Source organism: Scheffersomyces spartinae (genome assembly GCF_019049425.1).
Source record: "Scheffersomyces spartinae strain ARV_011 chromosome Unknown scaffold_2, whole genome shotgun sequence".
Classification (NCBI taxonomy): Eukaryota; Fungi; Ascomycota; class Pichiomycetes; order Serinales; family Debaryomycetaceae; genus Lizanozyma; species Lizanozyma spartinae.
The window spans coordinates 110193-136076 of NW_025065049.1; the positions used below are offsets into that span (position 1 = coordinate 110193).

Below are 25884 nucleotides of genomic sequence, written 5' to 3' on the forward strand. Positions count from 1 at the left end.
TGAAAAATCGTCTTATTTCTTAAGTATTTGATCCAACTTGTCTTCTAATTGGTTAATCCTGTCGTCCTTCTTTAATGCTGCTTCTGTTAAAACAGTAACTTGAGATTCTAATCTGTCCACCAAACCAGCAAGACGCTCAACAGTTTGTTTTAAGGTTGGAGCTGCTGTAGATTTCGTAGATGAAGATGAAATCTCTCTCTTTGGCTCAGCTTTTGGCTCTTCCTTCTTTGTTTCAACCTTTGGTTCTTCCTTTGGTTCCTCCTTCTTTGGCTCAACCTTTGGCTCTTCGACCTTTGGTTCTTCGACCTTTGGTTCTTCTTTCTTAACCGGTTCTTTCTCAATAATAGACTTAGTTTCAAGGAGTTTAGATTCTTCTGGTTTCTTTACTTCTTCCCAATCATCATCAGTAGAAGATTTGAGAAACTTATCATCATCATCATCAGATTTGTCATTGACCTTATTAAGAAGACTATCGACTTTATCTGAAGACTTCAAAACATCATCTACATTCTTTGGAGTGGAAGATCTTGACGCAGAGACTGGAGCTGGTGATGGAGCTGGCGAAGACTTAGCAGATGAGGCAGCCTTTTCCTTCACATCTTCTAGTTTAGCGGCTTCTTTCTTTTCCTTAGCAGCTTCTTCCTTGGCTTTAGAAACATCCACTGCAGCAGCGGACAGAGTAATAGTAGCTTCAGTACCTTCAAAAATTGATCTCATATCCATCAATAAAGGTCCATTAACCTTCTTCCCACTAAAGAACTCTTCTGCAGTTAAAGCTGGTTGTGTAGAAGGACAATCAGGATAAATGTCATCTTGGAACAATTCTGATCTTCTAGGAACAATAAAAGAAATGGGTTCAATGATAGTATCTTTAACTGTCTTATAGGCTCTCAACACTTCGTTCTCTTTAACATTGACGGATCTCTTTGGAGCCACGGCAAACCCTCTTTGAGGTTCTGTTGAACCGTATTGAGATAATTCATACAAAATATCATTATCATATTCATAATAACGAATGTTTCCATCACCTTTCCCTGCCAAATATAAAATATTAGTACCAGCATCAAAGGATGGGATTAAAACACCGGATGAAGCATCAAGGACAAGGAACCCATCAATAGGACCTTTGGAAATGTCACTCGCATCCCAAATAGCAATCTGACGATCCGATAAACGAGAAAACCCAGTAGTAAGAACCCGGTCAGTATTACCTAACCAGATGATTCTTGAGGGCTTCGCACCAGTATGGCCTGGACCTTCAGAAATGATTTCTCCAGTGAGTACATCCCATACTCTCAATTTCTTATCTCTAGAAGTTGTAGCCAAACGTGTACCGTTATAGTTGAAGGCAAATGAAGTAACCAAATCCTTATGGGGTAAGGTGACAACGTCTTTACCTGAGTCCAAGTTCCAAACTTTTACAGTATAATCCAAAGAACATGAAGCTAATACATTTTCAGCACAAGGATGGAATTCCAAATGACCTACTTTTTTGGAGTGTCCAGATAACACCTTGAAAGGTTCCGTAATATCAATTACGTTATCTTCATCATCAAAGTACTTGTGGAAGGAATAATCTTCTGGGATGTTCCAAATAAGAATCTTACCATCATCAGAACAACTGGCCACTTGATTTAAATTAAATGGGTTAAAAGCCGTATCTAATACTGGAGCTTTGTGACCCCGGAATAATGGTGGGGTGTCAGGGGCTTTACCCACTTCACCAACAGGAATAATTGCAAATGCTCCACCACCAGAGGCTTGCCAATTAACACTCAAATATTTACCATTGCATTGGATAATATTGGAGTCCCACGCATTAGTGGTCACCTTCAAGTTCTCGTAGCATAATTCCTTTTTGGCTGGTTGGCCAAACACGTGTCTATATTTAGATGCTCTTACAATGCGTCCACTTGATTACAGTTAGTATATATTGTTATGGTTCTTCGAGGTTCTGGATTGTTCCAATTAGAATACGTTGATTATATGGAACCATTTGATTCCGTTACATACCTCATAGTGATATTATTACTGGTTATATTACTATGTTTAAGGGAGATAAAGAGATATTTTGTTGATTGTACGTGTATGTTTTTCATGTTCAAATTGTATGATTCTTAAATTGGGCGCTACCATTGGTGATAGAGTTGTAACACCCTTACGTATATATATATATATATGCCTATATTTATTAATTAATTAAATGTCAAGAGTTTCAACAATCTCTCCCAAATTACTTATAAATCTGTTTTGGATCGTATCACCAAGACCTCCAGCGACTTTCAAAATCAATTCGTTCAATTCTGCAGAACCTAAAATATCAACATGCTCTGCAGTCTTTGCGCCACCTCTAATATCAAATCTATCTGGTTCATGCTTCATTTCAACAATGGTTACCTTAGAGTTCCCTGGATTGTATCTCAGGGCTGAACCCTTCTGCCATTCATGGCAAATACTATGGGCTAGTAATGACACTGTTCCATCTCCATCTCCCATGGTAACTCTATCCGGAGAATCAGGATCTATGGTAATGTCTAAATCAGTGAGCCCACCGGCATCTGCATACTTGTAAGCTCTTTCAGTAGGGTTTCCAACTCCATAGAAACAATATATTTTCATGTCAGGGGCATAGGGTAATGCAGCTTCAAGTGGGTTAGACCATTTGCTATGGTGTTTGTTGTTTTCTTCCAATTCTTTTCTGGTTTTGGCAACTCCATAAGAGTATTGTTCATTTATACGATTAACAAACCATTCAGGAGAAGTGTCCAATAAATATTCAAGACTATCAGCAACAGTCAAATTCCGCGATAAAGAAGAATCAGTTTTATTAACTAATTCAATAAAGGTACCATAAGATTTGGCCTTCATTGTTTTGGCTTCTTCACTAGCAATGCTAGTATTTAATAATCCAAGCACATCATCTGGTGCTTCAGTCAAAGTACCCCAAATCAAATCACCTCCCTTGGGAAGCATTGAAGGTATACCTCCAAAAGATCTCAATAATTGAACTCTTTCCTTCCGACTAAAAAATTTCTCTAATCCATACATTGCAATAGCATTCAATTGAACCGTATCTTTCATTTCTCCAGAAATTAAAGCTGGAACACATTTAGGAGCTCCTAATAAAGTACCTGAAACATCAACAAATGCTTCAATATGGTCATTGACCCATTGAGAACCTCCGTTACCATATAAAGGTCCTTCTGCTTCAACCCATTTCATAAAATAATAAATAACTTGTGCACCCATAGAATGACCAACAAGGACAGTCTTTTCACCTGTTTGACGTTTGTTTAGTTCTATTGATTCCTTTAATTTACTGAAATAAGCATCACGACGTTCTAAATCCAAAAACGCCAACCTCCAATCATAACTAGCACTTAACATTGTATTTGGATCATATCCAATGACTGCCAAATTTTGCAAAACTTTATTCCAAATCCAATATCCAGCCATAAAGAAATCGGCGCCTTCAAAACCTTGACAAGCTCTCAATTTAATTCCTGGTGGATCCAAGCCCGTAACAGGATCCAACATAATATGTTTCAACCAACAAGATTTATCCATAATCATGGTTTTAAGCATATAATAAGAACCCCATAATCTCTTACGGAAATGTGGTTGCGAAGGACAACTAATATCAGTATTGTCTAACCCCCAAGATTCAATACCAGTAGAGGTGGTACCAGGAACAAGAAGCACGTTAAATTTCCTAGTGACATTGTATTGCTTTGCCATTCTTCTACCCACGGAAAACAGCTCAGCTGATCCATGAATCGCATCTTCGGTTTCATGTTCAATGCCCATATCACCAATAATTCCTTGAATCGAAGTGGGGATGACATCCTTCCAATCTTCAAGGAAATCATTCACTGAATCAATGTTAATGTATTTATCCAATTCACTAACAAACAGCGGCGCAAATTCCGGCAACAGAGCATCCAGTGAGAAGATAATAGTTAAAGCCAAACCAATCACAGCACCCAACACAAACACAACTCTACGAGTTTGATAGAATCTTCTGGAATTTTCAGTCTTACCCTCTTTATATTTAGCCGCCGACTTTGATTTGGATTTTTTAGTAAGTGATTGAGCCCTCACCAACCCTTTGGTGAAAACATGATGAAGTTTTTTCTTTGACTTCGTAGGAGTTGTAGGTTCAATTGTGTTGGGAGGAGTTCCATCATCGCCATCATCATCATCTTCTTCTTCTTCATCATCATTATCATCGCCTTCTTCTTCTTCTTCACTCCCACCTTCAGTGTCATCTTCATCAACTTTCGCCTTCACCTTAGCATTAACCCCCGGAGTGCGAACACTTGAGGATACCCCTCCATTGTCTTCCCTCTGTTGATCAGTGACCTTGTTCCTTTGTTTCAACCCTGTCATGACTTTTCGGCCCTAATAAAAGAAGAAGCAGAGGAAGAAAAAGAAGAAAAAGTATTTACAATATAAACAATAGAGTGGTGTTTACTCCCTTATCAATACGTCGGGGGGTCTTATTGTTTGATCGTTCAGGTTGAGTATCACATGATGTTATGGTAGCGCGCAATAATACAACCACCCACCCCTAAACCTTAATTTCAAAGTGCATCCATAGTGTAGTCGTACTCAATACCAGGAGTGACACTGGCAATGAACTTGAGGAATATAATGAGATATTGATCAACACGAACACCAAAATCTTGGCTCTTATCGTCTTTATCGTCTTCGTCGTCATCTTGTTTGAGTGGTGGCGGTGGTGCTTTCTTAACTGAATGCTTCATAAGTACTTTCATTACCGATGCATGCTTGCAAGGATGAATTGATACTGAAGTGGTGTTGTGAGAAACAGGTAGGTTTTCAATGGTGGCCGTTTTGTCCTTGTAGTCGTTATTGATGTCTTCAAACATTTGTTGGGGTAATAAGGGGATCCCATTGGCATTGAAACCAACCAAATAAAGTTTGGGAACTCGATAAGATGTAGAATACGTGATATATAGATCGTATTTCCGAAGCTTTATGGTAGAATTGGTGTCAATAACCTCTAAATCTTCTTCATCCTCTTCATTATCATTATCATTATCATTAACATCTCCTTCTGCTGTGTCATCAGCAAAGTCATCTATATCCTCATAAATCTCTTCAATATCAGTAGACGTAGAACTCTTCTTATCAAGTCTTTCGGAATCATCAAGCTTAACACTGGCAATATTCTTAATCCATCCATCCTCATCCAACTCATCTTCATCACCGTCAAGTTCGCCTTCTCCTTTTGTGTTCAGCGAAACCCCAAGATAATCATTGGCTCGTTGATACAGCGGTACTTTCCTGGTCACCAAAAACTGCTTGTCCTCTGGCAAGAACGACTTTGCCAACGCCCTGGGCGCTTTGCCCCATTGCCATGTAGGAAACTTGGAAACAAGATAATCTCCAGCGGCAACAAACTCCTCAGGGGAAATCTCTCCTGTTGTGGCGAAATTGGAACTATGATTGATTGGTGTAAGGTACTCTCTTAAGGAGGACAACTTTGATCTTAAAGCTGATGCCATCTTGGATAAATATATATATATATATATATGTGAATTTGTAACTATAGGTAAGTATGTGGTGTTGGTATAGTATTAGTATCTTCTCCTTATCGTGACCTTTTGGCGATCATACTGTACCATACACAACTAGAATACATAGTCGGTTATATGTAGGATAGTGGTGTTGGGGTGTATTGATGTTATATCACCAAGGAACATAAAGGTTTGGTACAGATTTACGAAGTATAGTATTCCGAAAATATGAATGTTTACCAATCTGTTTAAGGAAATTATATTTGCCATTGAAAATAAACAACGCGTAGATGCAAACGGTATTTGGTCCAAATGTCTAAAATTAGTCTAAACAAAGGAGAAACATAAATAGTCTGTGATGCATTGGTTGAGGGTTGTTATGGACCAAACGTGAGACATTATGGCAAAATGTCAGACATAAACGATAACGCTATAGACAAGAATACACTAGTAATACAGAGAGACTGCAACGTGTTTTTAGGGTGACTCCAGTGTGATTATAGTAACTACAGTATAGTGATTTTAGCTGGATGATATTACTGGACGATATTACAAAGTGGCGACGTTACTGTGACATTGCAGTTTGGCGACATTACAATATGTGGTATTTCAGTAAATATGATCAGCTATTGTCGTACTGTTCATTGGTACAACCGAACTTGTTTTCTTTCCCCCACTGTTCGCCCAAAAAGGAAACTCATCAATAGTCACAAACAGATGTACTTGAAGACAATGCCTAGCGACGGACCCTATACGGATCGAACTTTTCATAGCGCCAAGCGGTATGAAGAGAAAGAATGTCTGGCACTAACCATTGGGTTCATTGTCGAACACTGCAGCGGTAGTTCTGATACTAATGGTTGGGTGATTTGAATGAACTTCAATCAGGTGTGGTGTAATAGTACGCGCGAACGAGATGTTTGATGTGATCCCGACACAAAATGGCTAAGCCTTAGTGTTCCCCTGGTGACAGATTCAACACCAAACACATTCTTATTATTATTATGATTAACACCTACATTATTATCGAGATATGGCCAATCAGGGTTCTGTACAAGTTTTTGCTGTATGTTCTATGTTCATTACTGACTCATAGAAACGTTACTGATATGGAGTAAGAAGATTTCCTAAAGTACCTTTACTACAGGTTCCAGTCTTGTCTGCATATGTTTTGAAGACACGCGACCTTTTCTGTCGACACGATATCTAATACATATTCAAGGGATACAATCCATGGATCAGATCAACTCTAAGAAGGGTTCAAACATATACATTCAGACATACAGTCATACATACAGACATAGTGACAGGTACATTTTGAACGATAGATCTAGGGAGTTGTATTTGCAACTTGCAACCGGATGTTTTGATTACCAGATTCGTGTTTTGTACTGTTACTCTTCTGGGAAGCCATAACAAACAAACACACGCGGTGCGTACTGTTAACTGCGAAAAAAGTCTAACCAAAATTTAGAATCGGACAGTGGAGGGAGACATTGGAGACACTTCGAGAGACACTCACTATATAGTAAACGTAACATCATGGCGTAATCTATATTGTATAAGTGTGTGGGATCTTATGACATTATAGAATACATTGATAGTAAAAAACGGCTTTAGTCGTAACGAATAACGTATGTTTCCATTGATGTCGCACACAGATTCTTTTTGTCTGGAGTCGCGAAGCCCTGGCACCGCGACCGTGCCGTAAGGCGAGCAGGAAGCGTAAAAGAACAACAAGGCCAACAATAGAAATAACAACAATCTAACAGTGAGACATATAAGCGAGTGCATCCGAGAAGCAAAGACTAAGTTACACTTACCAACTTTAGGCAAACAAATAAATAAATATAAACATCACTTGTCCATTATATTTCTATATATACTTGAACGTAAAACGCCTTATAGATTAATAGATAGTCATAGATATACCTTTAGCATACCACCATACCACGCCATACCACTTAGCATCACTTCACATCAGTCATATTCTATTAGCATACATTTTGTCCATTTATTATGGCCTCTACTACTACACCCAGAAGAATTGCCTTAGCTCAAATCAAAGACTCCCATCTCAACATCTCCAACTCCTCCGATGGTATAAATAAAGGCTCTGCTAGTGCCACCCGTTGCGGCGGTGGGATTGTCATAGGCAACACCCTTTCTCCATATCCACGTAAGAAACTGCACCGTGATTTGACGCCACTCAAATCCGTTTCTATGGCTGAATACAAGTATAAACGCCCAAAACAACAACAAGAACAACAACAACAACAAACTATTGAAACCAAAGATTCAGCATCATCATCAGTGACGGCTGCTGTTACCGCAGCGCTTAAAGCTGCTGCTGGGAACACGTCTCCTACTATCAACGATACTGCTGGATTGGCGGCAACTAAATTGAAGTTGAAGCTTCAATTGGCATTCTACAAGATTCAAAAAAGGAATAAATTAAACAAGACAAACAATAGTATTCAAAATATCTCCATTCTTCCGAGATCGTCGTCCATTACCAACATATCACGTATTACCACCAATAGTGTTTTATCTGAGAAACCTAAACCCAAACCAGCAGTAAGGTGTGTGAGTTTGTTGGCCCCTTCACTTCTGCCAACACCAATTTACAAGACCCCCCCCTTGGTTCATCAAAAATCGTTTCTTCCTACCCCTTCTCCACCAACTGCTATTTCTCCTCCATTAGTGGCAGCCACCAATTATGCCAAATCCGCTAATGTCAATCTTCAAACTAAGACCAAGCTTTTAAGTGATGTGGGGGGACGTTCCCAATCAATCAGACCTTCGTTATCATTTGTGGCATCCCAACCCCAAACAAAAACCCGCAAACAAAACCAAAAGCTTAGACTTTTACAAATTAAAAAGAATTCAATTATGCACCAACCACAACGGACAACAGCTTTAACTATTAATTCCAAGAATAGCAACAGCAACAATACCACCACCACAACAACAACTTCTACAGCTCCTTTGGCCATTAGATTGCCTCGAATTGCTAACAATCAGTCATTTTCAAGAGGCACTTCTCTTCCTTCCATACAGAAAATCTTGAAGACTCCCATCAAGAATTCCAGCTCCACTAGAAGTTTGGTATCCAGTCTCATAACCAATGAAGACACAATTGAAGAAGACGACACTGTAATAGAGACCAACAACTCTCCAGATGAGGTTTCAAAAGTATCGTCGAAGACACGTACCGCTGGTGCTGCTGGGGGGGATGAGACTATGGTACTATTAAGCTCATCACCAGCTTCTAAAGATGACTTTGGTACTCCCAATCTGTTTTCTGTTGCCAAATCGTTGTTGCAACTTGGAGGTTACAAGATGTAACATGAAAGCAGAAAACAAAAATTTATCCTCGGTTTTAATTTGATAATCCACAGTAGAAAAGTCGCTATGGGTTTATCAATTATGAAAATTGCATTATGCTTAATCATTCGCTTATACTACTACGCATACTTAATACGACTTTAATAGATCACGATGTAATATCTACGAACTTAAAATATATATAAACAAATAACGTAATCACATGTACTAAGACATTACATATATATATATTTCAAAGTTCAAGCAAAATACAAGGACTAACTTGTTCAAGGTTATATTACTTTCGATAAACAGGAGAGAAGCACGGTCGTGGCCCAACCAATATCATTCCCCCACAATAGTGAATTTGTCAGCGTGGTCTCGGAGCCATAGACTATAAATATCGATGTTCATATCCGGAATTAAGACACAATTAAAGCTACAAACTTTATCATTGACCATGTCACTCGAAGGAAATAAGTTTGTATTACAAGATGGAACCAGTATCCCCGCCATTGGGTTTGGAACAGGAACCAAATGGTTCAAATACGGAGATAACAGTTTGAACACTAAGTTAGTGGAAGGTGTGGAAGCTGCATTAGCCAGTGGATTTGTTCATTTGGACGGAGCAGAAGTATACAACACCGACAGAGAGACGGGTGAAGGGATACGGAAGTTTGGAGCTGACAGGTCATCTTTATTCATTACCGATAAGTATTTTGCTGGAGATCTGAGTTATAAAGCTCATAGTATTGAAGCCAACCCTTATGCTGCATTAGAAGCTTCATTAACGCGGTATGGAATCGAGTATGTTGATTTGTATCTTCTTCATGCTCCCTTCATTAAGAAGGCGACTCATGGGTTTGATCTTGTAGAAGCTTGGAGATACTTGGAAAAGGCTAAGGATGAAGGTAAGGCCCGTATAATTGGTATTTCCAACTTCACTGTAGAAGATATTGAAACCATCTTGAAGCTGAACCCTAAATATAAACCTCAAGTGCACCAAATTGAGTACAATGCCTACTTGCAGAACCAGACCCCTGGGATTGTTGAGTTTGACAAGAAACATGGGATTTTGACTGAAGCTTATTCTCCATTGGCTCCTATATATAAGGGAGATTCCAATGATTCATTGCTTAAGTACGTTGAAGAGATCGCTTCAAAGTATAACAAGACCTCCGGTCAGATCTTATTAAGATGGGTTCTTCAAAATGGTATCTTGCCCATCACCACTAGTAGCAAGGCTGATAGGTTGAAGCAGTACTTGGATATCTTTGACTTTACTTTGTCCGAAGATGAAGTAGCCAATATTAGCCAATTGGGTTCAACCAAAAAGGTGAGGCAATATTGGCTTACTGAATATGGAAAGCTCTAAGTAAAGTTAGTTAGCGTATTATTTATGGTATTAATGACACTGCTTCAGTAAGCAACTGTTGTACTTGTGTAATATGATTATTCATTTGTGCTTGACCAGTGGGGGGTTCTACCAGAGTTCCAAAGATAAGCACACCTTTTTTCTGATCAATCTTTGACCCTAAGGGAAGACTATTACGTAGGATCATGTCCATTATCAACAGCTCCAATCGATTATCCACAGAGCCTGCTCCACCCTCTCCCATACCCAATAGCTTCACAAGCCTATCAAAATAAACAGACAGGTAGTATCTGGGAAGCACTAAGATCTTCACTTGTCGGAAGTTATTGGTGATGCCACCTTGTGGAATCAAACACCTCCAATTTGGAAGTCGCGTCTCATCAATGTCCTCAATCTCTAGTATCTCGTCACTGTGATCTATAAGTAAGGATATAATTTGACAAATATATTCATTTGACACAATACTGCTCCATTCTACCAGATACTGCAGCAGATCTCTCCATTTCCTGATCATTCGTATGAGTCCTCCTCTACGATAATCTCCTCCCGCTATCGTGGCCAAAGTAGCTACCTTAAGCGCTAATTCTTTGACGAGCAATTGAGAAATAGAATCCTCAGGCGAGTCCTTGGGAATAAGCGTCAGTTTCCTCGATACTAACTCGATTACCTCGTTGTTAGGAAGGTAAGTATAATCCTGAAGGATGTCGGTGTATTTTGTATGGACATATTGATCCATGGGAGTTTGTATGACTTTAGGAAAGCATTGATGGCCAGGAAGTCGCTTCAAATCCGGTAAAGATGTTGGGGCGTAGTTATTCTCTATATCGAAGAGTTTATAGAGTAATTCTATGGTGCTATTGGAGTGTTCCGAAGGAAGCGGTTGACCTTTAGAGGCCAATAAGGCTGCATATTCAATTTGATATTGTTCATTCATTAACAACAGCAAAGAATATTAATGAATGTGTTATGGAGGTCAACAGGATTATAAGCGTATAGTTACTGGCTATTTACAATCGGGTTTAACTATGACATTTACTTGTTCTGTGGTATATCCATTTCGGAATTACGAGGTTTTATCCGACCATAAAAGTGTTGCAACCCCCGGAACTCGCCAAAACATACGGCAAATATTTTTCACTCGTATAGATCTTCCCATTCTATATAGTCTCGTTAAATGGACATCTTTATCATCATTTCTTTTTCTGCTACTTAAACTGAAATAAAAAACCGTTCTACCATGAAGCTATTCTATTGGGCTATCCCCGTTATTCTCTTCTATGCCTTTGACCATCTCTTCTATACCTGGCTTCCAAGTAACTACAAGTTTGATAAACAAGTACTTCAAACATTGGCTAAAGAGCTGATCAACGCTTTCCCCAACAATGCTACTGCCATTATGATAGACTTGGCTCCTAAGATCCTGAAAGCATATCCTGGCCTTGTCAACGAGTTGAACTTTGACGAATGGGTGTTCAATGTCGCTGGAGGTGCCATGGGAACAATGTTCATCTTGCATGCCTCCATTAGTGAATACTTGATCTTTTTTGGTTCTGCAACCGGTACTGAAGGTCACACTGGTTTACATTTTGCTGATGACTACTTCACTATTTTAACCGGTCAACAGCTTGCTGCTGTTCCTGGAGCCTTGACTCCAGAAGTTTACTTGCCTGGTGATCAACATTGGATGAAGAAAGGTCAAGCCAAACAATATCTGATTCCTAGTGGAGGCTTTTCATTAGAATTGGCTCAAGGTTGGATTCCTGCTATGTTACCCTTTGGATTCCTACAATTCTTGACCAGTACTTTAGACTTCCCTTCGATGGTTGAAACTACCTACTACACAGGTAGAGATATGGTCAAGCATTTATTAAGAGGTAAGTTTTAATTCAGAGCTGAATTCCGTATAGCGGAAATAATTACCGCATTTAGCTAGAAACATATAGAGACTTTGATATTCTGATACAAATATTTAATATCGAACGTAATAAATACTTATTTATACTATTCAATTATTTTTAATAATCCATAACACCCTAACACCAAAATCAGTCTTGTACTCCAATAGGCAAATATCCCCTTGTGCTGGGATTCATTTCCCAGATAAGACACGTTTTGAGATCACCGATAAGCCCTCATCACGGACTGCGTATAACTAAACTAAGATTTAAGTAATAAACATTGACCACGGATCATCCTATGCCTTTTCTTCTTACCTATACCAGAAGACCTTCATACGCACAAACAGGAAGTTGCTGTCAAGAAGAGCTTATCTTATCGGACTTAATACATATATATGTATATCCATATAGTACAGGTAGATAGATAAGTAGAGTTGTTCGTCGTAACTGGTATGGCTAGTATTAACTCCGAGGAAGCACCATTGCTCCAGACAGACGAAGAAGAAGAAGTTATAAACTATGTGCAACATAGAAGAGCTTCCATAGCATCAACGGGGATCACCAGAATACCTCTGGGGATGGTTCGTCATGATCCAGATACTGTATCTACATACGGGAGTCTTCGTCCGACTCTCTCTAACAAACGATATGACATTCAATCAGTGCTTTCACATCATTCAGAGCTAGCTCCAGAACCTGATACACAAATGATCATTGAAATGTGGGTGCTTTTCAAATATTCGTTACCATTGATTGTTACCTTTTTACTTCAGTATTCATTGAACGTTGCCTCAGTGTTCTCGGTGGGGAGATTGGGTTCAGCAGAGTTAGCCGCTGTTAGTTTGTCTACTATGACAGCCAATATCACTGGGTATTCCATAATTCAAGGGGTGTGTACTTGCTTGGATACCTTATGTGCTCAAGCCTATGGTCGTAAAGATTACAATACTGTAGGATTATATTTGGTTAGATGTACCATTCTCTTGTTCATAGTTTATGTGTTTGTGTTCATCCTTTGGATGTTTGGAAGTGAGCCTATTTTGACTTTACTTATAGAAAGCAATGACCCTAAAATAGTCAAATTGGCAAGTGATTACCTTAAGGTATTAAGTTTCGGTGTACCTGGTTTCATTGTTTTTGAAAATTGCAAACATTATTTGCAATGTATTGGTATCTTCCATGCTCCAACATATGTTTTGTTTGTTTGTGCTCCATTGAATATTGTGCTTAATTACATTTTGGTGTGGAATAATACCATTGGAATCGGCTTTCTTGGTGCTCCTTTGGCAGTGGTTATCACAAATTGGGTAATGTGTTTCTCACTTTGTGGTTATATTTGGTTTGTAGATGGTAAACAATGCCTACCCAGGGACTCTTCAGGGAAGATTTTAGTTTTCAATAAGGCTTATTTACAAAATTGGCCAAGAATGATTGAATTAGCTGTTCCAGGTGTTCTTCAGGTTTTAGCTGAATGGTTAGCATTTGAAATCATTACCTTTGTTGCATCCAAATTTGGTACTGAATATTTGGCTGCCCAATCTATCGTTTCCACAACTTCTGTTCTTCTTTATCAAATCCCCTTTGCCCTTTCCATTTCAATTTCAACAAGAGTTGCTTGGTATATTGGAGCTGCAGCTAAGAAATCTGTTATGACCACAACCAAAGCTGCCTTGTATCTTTCTTTACTTTTAGGGTTGAACAATTGCTGGATTCTTTGGAGATTCAGATACTGGTTGGCTAGTTTATATACCAATGACCCTGAAGTTATCAAATTAGCAGCTCCAGTTATCATCATTGCTGCTATCTACCAGATTAACGATTTCGTATCATGTTGTACTGGTGGAATCTTGAGAGGTCAAGCAAGACAAAAGATTGGAGGTTATTTAAACCTTGTTGGATACTATTTGATTGCCTTACCTATTTCCATTACATTGGCAATTCATTTCAACATGAAGCTTATGGGATTATGGATAGGAATGATCATTGCCTTACTCATTGTGAGTATTTCCCAATTGGCATTTGTTTTAACTAGTGATTGGGATCAGGTCATTAGTCAATGTATTGCCGACGGTATCCAGGAAGATATCAACATCGAAACAGTTTCCAACAGACCATCTATGTCGAGTAAAATGACCCATGTGTGAACACGTATTTGAGCAGATATGTTTGATGAGAAATTTGAAACATTTTGGTATGTTTAGACATGAACATACCAAAAGTAGTAATCAGATCATGTAGCATCCCTATTATTGTGACTATTATTATTATTATTATTATTATTATGATTATTATTAGTAACTATTAACTATTATAAACGATTATTAACTATCTTGCAGATGAAGTGCTCAGATAAACATCTTCGGTAACCAACCCAAGAGAGACCGAGAAGCAGGAGGAGAAATCTTCCAATCTTGCCTTCTTGGTCTTACAGGAAGAGGACCTTGGACTTGGTTTCACAAGTTCCATCTTCCTTTTATCAAATACCTTTACTTCCGAAACACCATTGGTGGTCCACAGTAAATGATCTCGAGACTTGCTGTCTCCCACGCAGTACAAGTACTCAAAATATGGTTTGAACATAACATTATCTTCGTACCATAATTGACAAGAGATCTTGGAGAACTCGGGTAACGTTAGTTTCTTTTGGAAAAGTGGATGCAAATACTTTCTACCTAGTACATATGCGTTTAGTCCTTTGTTTGAGTTTAGTCGCAGGTCAAAGGTGTATTGAGGACAACCTTCTGGAGAATATGGAAAATTCGTGTTAAAATATGCATTCTTAATATCAAATGTTTGCTCCACTGGCAGAACTATTGGAGCTTTGAAGGAAAACTCATAAAGAAGCCCGTTCATCTTTCCCTTTTCTGCAAATGACAATTAGAAAGAAACTGAACCACAGTTTTCTTTTGACATAATTATAAACTAAAGATCCACACTTTTTTGTATGGATTCTTGTACTAGTAAGAAATTATTACAACATTTATTATAATAATTAGTATAGGGCATCCACCCACGTAGATCCCTATAACCTAATTTGTACCCAGCTAACTATTTTTGGCCAGCCTCATTTAAAACTAACTACGATTACTTGATTAGGACTTAATCCATTTGCAGCCTTCAGCCTCTCAATCAGGAAACACCTCTAGGGTCGCAGAGTTCTCATAAACATGGTAGCACTGGCTGGATGAATATGTGGTAAGCTTCGCTTAGTGCTATATATAACTTTTATAAGCGACCCTGCAGTATGCAGCCGAATAGCGCATAACTGTGCACCAAATGCACTGCATGGCACCAATCACCACTTTGTAGACAAGTAAATAAATATCAGCAAATAGTTCCTATCGCAAGCTTTACTTGGAAGAGCTGTCCATATTTGGTACCATCCGCTTTGGGTACAAGCGACAAGTAAATGTTTACTTAAAGTACACGATTGGTAATTGCAAATGTATGTAGTACCCCTTGTGCCCACAGCTTCGAACTAAATTAATACCCTATTGTTTAGAGATTCAATCTGTAACAGCAGACGAAGAAACAAAGGGAGGGTACGGATTTGCAACTGTGGTTGTTAACAAGTATTCGACCTGTTCAATTTCTTTGACCGCGTCAGTGCATCTTTGCATAATGTTATCATCTGTAGCCATAGCGCTAACGTCACAAATCAACTCTCTAGCTTTCGAAGCTCTAGCTTTAATTTCATTGGGTGACGTCAATACAGGTGGTTTCCTATCCATAATTTTTTCGATGGATTTCATCACTGCATGAGATTTATCAAGTTCTGCCATGTACTGACGTTTCAATTGGTTGTGCTTATCTCTTAGATCCAAATAATCCTGATACGTTACGTTGATATTAGACATGGGGTCGGATTCTAATATCTGATTCAATTTGGTTAAACTGGCGGTGGCATTACGGGTTTCTATATCATCAAACGCTAATTGTTTGACGATACAAGAGTTTTGTCTATAAGCCGCTCTTGCACGTTCTACTAGATTTCCATCATCTGGGGTATCGGTATCAACTGAAGTAGTTTCCATGTAGGTACCAGGACGTACGGGATACTCTGAAACAGATAGAGACTTTGCAGGATGTTCATTTTCCAACGCCGATCTTTGCCGACGCAATTTAAGTGATGATTCCGTCAAATTATTCATGAGATCTTGATATCGAAGATCATCGTCATCTTCATCTTGATACATGTTGGTATCGTAACGAAGTGTGTGGTCATAGTCAACAGTATCGTCACGCCCCATAGTGTTCCCTTCAGTGAAGAAGAAGCAGTGATATATTTAATAGTTTGTTGTACTTTGCAGGCGATTCGTTACAGTAACAAGACACGCCTTCCAGCGCGATTGTTAATATCGTTACAATCTATATACAGAGACTACCGCGAAAAACTCACAGTTAACTAACAATCGAGCAACTATATCTTAAGCCTAAAAGAGTGAGTGGTACAGTACTTGCCATTAAGCTTTCGTAGTGCTGCTAATCTTATTCGCTGCAATGCACTGGAAGTATTGTAGCGCTGCTTTCTGACCATCTCCATCTTTTTTCTTTCCTTGCAGAGGATTGCCTACAGTCTTCTATGTAATTCACTTATTTTCCTACTCCACAGATCAATGAAACATCTAGAGAATCATGAACAATGAATCCCACACAAGGCGATGATGTTGTAGTCGATAAAGCTAGTAGTGTCTCAGCCAACTTTGGAGCAATTGCACTGACTTCTATCATTTCTGTGTACAACGTTGTTCTATTGCTTTGTATACTATGCAATGCTTAATTGCATTTGAATCATATTAACACTATCATTTGTACTTGCTATTTCCCTCAAGATTATATTCCATTACATGATAGGCTAGAACATCTTATTATAATAGTAGTTTCTTCCTTGCCAGTGAGTCACAAAAGGTTCTTTTAGCTGTACAGGACGCCTAAAGTGGAAAAGAACACCATGTGCATTTCGATTTCGTTTTGAAAGACCTCATGTATCTCTTGCGTTGTCTGTAGGAAAGGATGTTTCACATCCATTGCTTAAGTAGTTTCCATGGATATACTACATCATGCAGCAAAAAGAAAAGTAATACTTGATAGGCTTTATACAACTTGGTGGCTGAGGCCGTCTTGGAAATCAACTATAAGCCAGTAGAATAAAATGTTGGTAAGCTATATGATAGAAGGAAAGCACGAACAACGATAACAAATACATATTACTATTTGACCATGCCTTCATACGACCTGACATAAAAGGTAAGAAAGTCGCTACTATAAATGTGATAGTATCCCATAGACACAAAACTAGATAACCCTCCTTTAAGTTTTCAGTATGTTAGAGAGCAAAAATTAAGCGAGGTCATACTCAAAACACTAATCTCGGATCTGCCGTCGGAATATTCCAATCTGGATCAGGTGCTGGGCATATAACCATAATCAATTTTACGATATTTGCGCACATCCCATTAAATACTACCCCTGTCAACGAAGACACACTAAAACTACGAGGTCATTGATTAGTGCCTAGTTTCTCCTATGAAGAAGTGTGTAATATGTAGTAAATTCATGCCTTAGCATCTTTTCAGTACAAATTATACACCACACTCTATAGAAGAAGCCCGCTTAAAATCCTCTACACGGGAGAATATAACCAAGCTATCGTAATTATCGGTCACCGTTGTTTTCCCGCATACCCCTGCGGTATGCGCACGTAGTTCTACGCGAGGTCCAACCGAGGTAGTTTTTTTTAGTGCTTTCCCCACGACGGTGTTACTGTCAATAATAAAGACGTTTGTATTGTTTAGCTACATGCTGATGTGGTAGTAAGCATTAGTGAAATAACAATAATCAAAGCAACAAAAAACGTGGCCTGTGTTACAACAATTCGTGTTGCTTTGGGTGTAACTACTATTACATTCCCAATTAGGGAATAATCCCATCTAGGTAGTTATGATTTTTTTCAATCTTGTGAGTAGTCAAATATCTGAAAAACAAAGTCAACTAAAACCGTGAGCCGAACTACTGGGACCGAGTGTGTCGTTAAAAAATCGTCTAAATACTCGATGGGAGCTAATCTGCAGCATGCTTCCACAATAGCAGTAAGCGTAAGGGGAGGTGGACTCGCAGGATAAGCCTCATTAGTTACCTGAGAAACCACCTAATTATCAGACCAGATTGGCGCATTAAAATAGTATTATTAGGTCGTGAACAATTACTAGCTCCTAAACATATCCAATGTGGCTATCCTTAGACGGCTAGTCAGGAAAACAGTACTTTATGCAAACCTTAGTTGGTGTATTTCCGCCAACTTAGTGAAACAAATCGTCGTAGTTTCAGTTTTGTGTCAACAGAGAGAGAAGCCATTTATTTATGACATTATCTAACAACATAGTTGTTTAGTCAAATTATAAACATGTGGCTTGGGTCTAAAGAATCGTACTACTTTACATCTAACAATTGATTGTGCTTTCAAAACTGGGAATACGGTTTCCCTTCTCGCTTGTTTGATACAACAAATGGGTACGAGCTCTGTGATTAGGTGGTTTTGTTAAACCATGCAGCGACATACTTTCTTTTTTTTGTGCCTATACAAACAGGCTAAGACCCAGCTACTATGCTGAAAAGGTAATACCGTAGGAAATCTCTAATTTAGACCGCCCTCAATCATAGGCTTCCTTTCTAGTACGTGTACCATGAAATTTTTTATGATGGCTTTGAACTACTCTTAGTGCATTGTAATTTTGTTACTTCAAGGGAAACAACTTTGAAAGCGTTTGAAAAGTATACTATAGCGCTTTAAAATTTGCTCTTCCAACTCTTCAACATATGGCAGTGATTCATGTAATTTCCCCAATTGCTAAGGTGCTGGTAGCATGTTCAGAAGTTCACTAATTGACAAATTTCGTACCTGACGAAGTAGTTTTCAAATGTTCAGAACACAACTATATACAGGTTAGTGTTATACAAGTTAACGGCTGCATATACATTGCATATGCGCATGCAAACTGCGCATGCAGTCTTTTTTTATTCAATGCATGCATAAAAGAACTATTTGGCTCAATACAGAGTTTTAGACGAGGCACCCTTCGAATCAAGCCTTTCTTGGGCGACTTCCATAGATTTGGTGTAGGATTACCCAGCCAATCTTTGCTTTTTTTTTAAATGCATGTTAATAGGTCTACGCATGAAAACCCTTTTCTGCAAGGTGAATGTAACTCTCTAAAATCATGCTTCGTTAAACATATTGTTTGTTGGAATGTAAATCCAGGGCTTGCCTGGTGTTTTTGTCCTTCCTAATTTTGACTAGGTGTGCAAGTGCATTTACTCGGCTATATACTATAAGAGAGTATCTTAGATTTATATATGCTGGGAAGGATCTTCATTTTTCAACTCATTCAACCCTCTTAAAAACAAGTGAGTGTTATTTTGATAGCATACTTTGCTTACTATACACGTTTTACCATATCCATTTCGAAGTAGTAAGGACAGAGTCTCGATTAGTGATATATAGAGGCTCCCTTTTATTCCGTCATCCTTGCATTAGACTTAGTCTTCCGATACTTTTGCATAGCAGACATTTGATCTGCCCTAATACAGCATACATAAAAAACAGATTCAAGATGATTAGTTGCAACATAATACCATCCAATTTGGAGGTTTTGCAAAATTTGAGTCAAAAGCCTTACTCTTCTGAGTTATATGAACTGGAGGTTGCTTGTCATAATGTATCCGTAAATGAATATAAGCTGGATTTCACACATATTATGTATGACTTGGTTCAAAGCAGCAAGCCTAACATGGAATTATACAAGCAGCAACCTTATTTGACGCCCGTTATAAGATGTAAGTTGATTGACTTTTTATTGAAGATGTCTATACGATTAAAGATTTTACCCTTTGTCTTCTTCAAGGCTGTGAAGTTGTTTGACCGTTACTGTTCCAAACGCATAGTTTTATTAGACCAAGCACAATTAATTATAACAACCTGTCTATGGATTGCCGCGAAGGTTACTGGCGGCAATAATCATTTTGTTAATTTGAATAATTTGAAACAATATGAAGCTGGTGCCAACTCAAACCCCAATAATATCAAGACCATTAATGATTTAGGCTACGGTTGTGGAGGTAAGTTTCTTGGTCCTACTGAAAGATTTCGGTTACCGAAATTGCATGAATTGGTTAAATTATGTGGAGCAAAATGCAAGTATGATCTGGGAATGTTCAAACAAATGGAAGTGCATATTTTACAGACCTTGGATTGGTCAGTAAATGAGCCTGGTATTGAAGAATATATTGCTCTGTCTCATGAATTTTCTACAATGGATGACCAAATAAATAATGAAGCATTCAAAGTTAAAGAGTATTTGAGTTATGTGTCATTGTATCTGTTTGAGTTGTTGGATTGTGATATAATAGATTTGTCCAGAGTTATCTTGGATTTGGTTAATGAAATCTTCTGTCTTGATAAATCTGATGCCTGCTACCAAAAGTTCAATGATCCCAATGACGAATACAACCATAAAATTGAGTTTCAAAACTATGTCTACATTAAGAAAGGTTTGATAAAAGCAATCATTAACTCAACTGACTATATTGTTAAATTATTCGAATCTCAAGGTCCTCAAATGTTCATCAAGCAAATATTTTACAAGTTCAAGAATCATCAAACTTTTGGAGTTCCTTGTGATACAACTAACCATGGTTCTGGTGTTACCGGCGTTGCTGGTGTAAATGCTGGTACACCTTCCAATGGTGGTAACGTAGTGAGCTCGTCGTCTCCCGACTATTACTACCTTCCATCACCAGCATATACTGCCTATGAAAGTTCCAATAAAGGCAGTGCATCACCCATATGTTCATCATCAATGAATTCCCCGGAATCTGCAACTTCTACTTCAAGTTCAGTCTACACAAACATGTCATCTACTACGGCGGCTTCATCTACAGGAAACTCCCCTTATAAGAGGAAACCTTCATTAGTTAATAACACTACCACTTGTGCAACAACAGTCGCTTCCATCATATCCGGGGTCCCACCTTGCGCACCGCCACCTCAACCACCCTCAAGTGCCGGCATACCTGCAACCAGAAGAGCGTTATCTATACCGCCTCCACATCAAATCACCAAAGATGATTATCTGCCGGTCTTCAAAGTAATGTACCCAACTCCTTCATCGGGAAATAGTAAAAGGGTTCAAAAGCAAACACCACAAAGTTCCTCATATCATCATAAATTACCCCCCTTGATCATAAACAAGTTGAACGAAAACAGTAGCCAGGCTAGTTTGGTATCACTTGACAGTTCTAATCAGCCTTCAGACATTTTTGATAACGCTTCTGCTTGTTGTACGCTGCTGATTGTTTCACTGGTGATAAATTCCACTGCTGGCCAGAACGGGAAAATATTCACCCCAATGAGTGAAAATGGTTCCCCAGAAACTCATAATCTCAAACCTCAACTTGTCTGATTAGTGCGCTTTAATCTTCACTTCATAGATATTTAATCTTAATACATTCACACATTTACATACAAAACAGACAGACACAAGGGCCGCAACATTCTATTGGCTAATCCTGGTATGCTACTAGGGAATGTCGATGTAAGAACTTATTCAAACAAACCTGCATGTAGCAAACATGTGAGTTGGAACTTATTTATATTTAGAACTCCGCCCTGTGACGATTACATAAGCAATAACGTAAAAAAGGAAGCGCGCAGGAGAATACACGACAAAAAGCGAAGACCAAAAGGTACACTACAATGAAACTACAACGTCTCTTTCTAATTAGTCTACTATAAATTAATAACCGACATTTTCACCACATCTAATCGTCATGCTATTAGGAATAGTGAGCAGAGTATGTTTGGCCAGTTTGGCCATGATACGAGCTGTGGCCGGTGCCAACGAGGACACAGCAGCCATGCAAGACATTGCCGGAACATGGGTTTCAAAATCAAATACTGTTTTCACTGGACCAGGGTTTTATGATCCAGTTGATGAACTTTTGATAGAGCCTGAATTGCCTGGGGTATCTTATTCGTTTACCGAAGACGGACATTTCGAACAAGCATTGTATCGGGTCAAGGGAAATGCACGGAATCACAGTTGTCCTACAGCCGTTTTGATTTGGCAACATGGTACTTATGAAGTTTTAGCTAATGGGTCGATTATCTTGAACCCTATAGCTGTTGATGGTAGACAGTTGTTGAGTGACCCCTGTGGTACTAGTTTTGATCATTCTGTTTACAGTAGATATACTCAAATGACTTGGTTCTTGAAATATATTAAGTATTTGGATGATTACCATGGAAGATGGAAGTTGCAACTCTATAACTTTGATGGATCTCCAGTTCAACCTTTATACTTGGCTTATCGTCCTCCTTTAATGCTTCCAACTTCTGCATTGAACCCTACCAATAGAGCCTCGGAAACTGCTACGTCTTTGGGAGTAAAGGTCAAAAGATCTTTGGAAAACATGTACAATACAAATGCTGTTCTTTCTAAAGGTGGAGACTATGACAAGTATTGGTGGTTTGCTGTCAGTGGATTGTCAATGGCTTCAGCTTCATACTTTTTTTTGTTATGAGTAAGTTTTAGTTAGTTTTTATCAAATTCCATTATATATTATAGTCTCTCTAGTTACATTATGCTAACTTAAAATCGTGTTAACGTCTACTTATAGTGGTCTTTCCATCCCATTGCCATAAACACTGCCACAATCCATACCAATACACCCGAACACCAACACAACCTGCATATAGACATGATCTGTCATCACACTAAAAAGTTGAGAGCGAGGGCAAAGCTTCAACCTACAAAGGGGTTATCACTTACTAATTCTTTTAGCTACCTTAACACCGAAAAGAGATGTCTTGGTTTGGTGGTAACAGTCCTAACACCAGCATGTTAGACTCCAAGATCGAGGAGGCGACATCCGAGTCCATCCCCAATGGGGAAGTGGACATTGCAGCTGCGTTAGAAGTCACAGATATCATTAGAAGGAAGGAGATCCCTCCAACCGATTGTATGAGACAATTGAAGAAGAGATTGATGGAAGTTCACCAGAACCCTAACTTGACTCGTTCCACGCTCAAATTGATTGATCTTTGTGTGAAGAATGGCGGAGAACACTTTCTTGAAGCCATAGCTGCTAGAGAGTTTATGGACTATTTGGTTGATTACATCTTATTGGTCAGATATAATCCTAAAGACCCTCAGATCGTAAGAAATGAAGCAAGATATAGTGTTGGCCAATTGGTATTGTTATTACTTAAACAATGGTCTTTATATTTTGATGGTAGACCTCTGTTGTCATATGTTAGTCAATGTGTTCGTAAGTTAGAGACTAAAAACTTCCAATTCCCTTATATTGACACTGAGGCCATAACTTCTCAGTTTATTGATTCAGAAGTCCCCCCTGATTGGCTTGAATCCGATCAATGCATGATCTGCTCCAATAAGTTCTCCCTTACTAATAGAAAACATCATTGTCGTTCATGTGGCGGAGTTTATTGTGGCACGCACTCTTCAAAATTCACACCCTTGCCTTCTCTTGGTATCATGGAACTGGTAAGAGTGTGTGACGTCTGTTATGAAAAGGTTCAAGCCAAAAATACTTCAAGACTGATGCCTCAACAAGATTATGGTGATTACAGACCTTCAAATGCTGCTGTTGATGATGATGAAGATGAAATGATTAAAAAGGCTCTTGAATTGAGTTTGCAGGATACTGGTGTTCGTGCTAATAATAATGATAATAATAATAATAACAATAATAATATCTCTACTTCATATGATACTCCTAGAGAAGAAGTTTATGATGAAGAAGATCCGGAAATCAAGGCTGCAATAGAAGCAAGTCTTCGTGAATTTGAACTTGAAAAGAAAGCAAGAGATCCTTATGGTTGGTATGAAAAGCAAAACCAGCACCAAGGAGGCCAAACTCAAAGTCTGCAACAGTCGTCAAATCCACAAGCTCCGTTGTCAGGATATGCTCCTCCCAATCAATATTCAGACGAACCTTCTGACCCTTACCAAAATTTGCTTCCCACAAGACAACAACATACACCATCCAATCCCTTTTATTCCGGAGAACAGCAAAGCCTGAATATGCAATATTCTTCAAAAGATGAAGTCCCTCCCAATTATTCTTCAGGTATGCCTCAACAACAACAACAACAACCAAGTGAACCTCAATATTCATTGGGGTCCCAACATGATCACAACTCACAGTCTTTTTATAGACAACATGTTTACCCACAACAGACTTCAAATGATCAAACCCAACCTTCATACCCTCAACAAGCATCTCATGAGCCAACCTATCCACAGATTCCGGCATGTCCTACAGGATCAAGTTATCTGCAACCACCATCTCAACAACTGAATTACCAATCAAGTCAACAATTACCACAGAAATCTGCTCAACCACAGAGCACTGTTCAATCACAAGTTACTGCACTGAAGTTGGAAGATATAACACCTAAAGAAGAAGATCTTATTAATTTGTTTGTTACTATGGTATCCCAGATTCAAAATGATGCTAGAAAGAAACAAAATGTTGCATTTGATCGGCAGTTGCTTGCACTTCACACCGAAGTAAATATCTTAAGACCCAAATTGAAAAAGTCATTGATAGATGCTAAAGAAAAGTATGATTTATTTTTACAATTGCATAACAAGATTTCCACTATCACCAAGCTTTACGATCAATTCTTTGACCGTCAATTGAATTCTGCCTGGGGAAATAATAATATGAATATTGTTGGCATGTCACCACAAGTCAACGACAATATTGAACCCCAACACACACCCTATCCTCGGAATGACCCATTAACAGCAAACTCAACGGGACAACGACCAAGACAGAGTAGCAATGGAAGTAGAATTCAAAGTGCTGATGTTGTTCGAAAGCATCGGATGAGCAGTTCTGGTACTGTTTACCCTGTTGAAGGGTTCCCTTCCAAAGTAATGAATTACAAAAATCAAACTGTATTGCCTCCAATGCCAGCTTATCCTGCAAATAGCCCCATACCTAGTAACTTTACTGGACAATCGCAAGGGGGGCAGAATATCAACTCATATCCAGAAGAATATTCACAAGCTCATAACAATACAGATTATGGACAACACAATGTTTATGCAGGTGAAAATCCTATTTCCTTGCCTCCGCTTTCAACGGGTTATGCAGATGACTCAATTGCATTTAATTCTAGTCCTAGTCCAAAGACTCCAGTAGTTACTAGAAACGATACGGGATATCCTGTTGCAAATGAATCCGATCAACAGAATTACGATGAATACCAGGAGATACCACCACTTCCTTCTGGATTACCACCTAACCTTCCATATGATAATGGGTCAGAATCTCCGGAAGCTCGCCAACAACCACCACCACAACAACAATCTGCACCATACCCTACTCTGTTCCCTACATCGCAATCCAATCTGTTTTCAGTTGACAACCCAGTTGAATCTCAACAATCTGGCGGAACATACAACGAGAGTTTGGAGAAAGCCTCATCTCGATTCCCTGCACTTGAAACAGTAGAACGTGAATACGAAGAGAACGCCAACCAAGCTCCAGGCAAAGTTGATGGATGTGAGGGTGAACGATTGAGTCGTACCAGTTCTCATAGATCAAGGTATGAGCCTGAGCCATTAATTGATCTTTGAATATAATGCACTATTATTAGCACGAGTCATCCACCAACCAGAAATATACTTATTTGAATCTAATAATGAAATGA

At 38.7% G+C, this 25884-nt stretch overlaps 11 protein-coding genes across 11 annotated transcripts; 6 read left to right on the forward strand and 5 right to left on the reverse strand.

Moving 5' to 3' along the window:
• Positions 1-12: 12 nt before the first annotated feature.
• CRN1 (Crn1p) lies at positions 13-2018 on the reverse strand (the record flags this gene model as incomplete). Its single annotated transcript, XM_043192873.1, has 2 exons — positions 13-1912; positions 2014-2018. 2 exons carry the CDS (start codon positions 2016-2018, stop codon positions 13-15), a joined length of 1905 nt encoding a protein of 634 aa, XP_043051261.1.
• Positions 2019-2199: 181 nt separating this feature from the next.
• On the reverse strand, positions 2200-4389 carry LRO1 (phospholipid:diacylglycerol acyltransferase; the record flags this gene model as incomplete). The annotated part of the gene is made up of 1 exon (XM_043192874.1): positions 2200-4389. The coding sequence occupies one exon, from the start codon at positions 4387-4389 to the stop codon at positions 2200-2202; it is 2190 nt and encodes a 729-aa protein (XP_043051262.1).
• A 194-nt stretch (positions 4390-4583) lies between these two features.
• On the reverse strand, positions 4584-5531 carry ATG3 (uncharacterized protein; the record flags this gene model as incomplete). Its single annotated transcript, XM_043192875.1, has 1 exon — positions 4584-5531. One exon carries the CDS (start codon positions 5529-5531, stop codon positions 4584-4586), a length of 948 nt encoding a protein of 315 aa, XP_043051263.1.
• Positions 5532-7562: 2031 nt separating this feature from the next.
• NRM1 (Nrm1p) lies at positions 7563-8891 on the forward strand (the record flags this gene model as incomplete). The annotated part of the gene is made up of 1 exon (XM_043192876.1): positions 7563-8891. One exon carries the CDS (start codon positions 7563-7565, stop codon positions 8889-8891), a length of 1329 nt encoding a protein of 442 aa, XP_043051264.1.
• A 439-nt stretch (positions 8892-9330) lies between these two features.
• Positions 9331-10245, forward strand: KQ657_002103 (aldo/keto reductase; the record flags this gene model as incomplete). Its single annotated transcript, XM_043192877.1, has 1 exon — positions 9331-10245. One exon carries the CDS (start codon positions 9331-9333, stop codon positions 10243-10245), a length of 915 nt encoding a protein of 304 aa, XP_043051265.1.
• A 22-nt stretch (positions 10246-10267) lies between these two features.
• Positions 10268-10981, reverse strand: KQ657_002104 (uncharacterized protein; the record flags this gene model as incomplete). Its single annotated transcript, XM_043192878.1, has 1 exon — positions 10268-10981. One exon carries the CDS (start codon positions 10979-10981, stop codon positions 10268-10270), a length of 714 nt encoding a protein of 237 aa, XP_043051266.1.
• Positions 10982-11482: 501 nt separating this feature from the next.
• ERG2 (C-8 sterol isomerase) lies at positions 11483-12401 on the forward strand (the record flags this gene model as incomplete). Its single annotated transcript, XM_043192879.1, has 2 exons — positions 11483-12119; positions 12295-12401. 2 exons carry the CDS (start codon positions 11483-11485, stop codon positions 12399-12401), a joined length of 744 nt encoding a protein of 247 aa, XP_043051267.1.
• Positions 12402-12595: 194 nt separating this feature from the next.
• KQ657_002106 (uncharacterized protein) lies at positions 12596-14287 on the forward strand (the record flags this gene model as incomplete). Its single annotated transcript, XM_043192880.1, is given in 2 exon segments — positions 12596-12602; positions 12621-14287. The coding sequence occupies 2 exon segments, from the start codon at positions 12596-12598 to the stop codon at positions 14285-14287; spliced, it is 1674 nt and encodes a 557-aa protein (XP_043051268.1).
• A 1362-nt stretch (positions 14288-15649) lies between these two features.
• KQ657_002107 (uncharacterized protein) lies at positions 15650-16393 on the reverse strand (the record flags this gene model as incomplete). The annotated part of the gene is made up of 1 exon (XM_043192881.1): positions 15650-16393. One exon carries the CDS (start codon positions 16391-16393, stop codon positions 15650-15652), a length of 744 nt encoding a protein of 247 aa, XP_043051269.1.
• A 3360-nt stretch (positions 16394-19753) lies between these two features.
• On the forward strand, positions 19754-22721 carry ROT1 (Rot1p; the record flags this gene model as incomplete). Its single annotated transcript, XM_043192882.1, has 3 exons — positions 19754-21434; positions 21672-21710; positions 21979-22721. The coding sequence occupies 3 exons, from the start codon at positions 19754-19756 to the stop codon at positions 22719-22721; spliced, it is 2463 nt and encodes an 820-aa protein (XP_043051270.1).
• A 177-nt stretch (positions 22722-22898) lies between these two features.
• On the forward strand, positions 22899-25810 carry VPS27 (ESCRT-0 subunit protein; the record flags this gene model as incomplete). Its single annotated transcript, XM_043192883.1, has 3 exons — positions 22899-22905; positions 23003-23010; positions 23054-25810. The coding sequence occupies 3 exons, from the start codon at positions 22899-22901 to the stop codon at positions 25808-25810; spliced, it is 2772 nt and encodes a 923-aa protein (XP_043051271.1).
• Between the last annotated feature and the right edge of the window lie 74 nt (positions 25811-25884).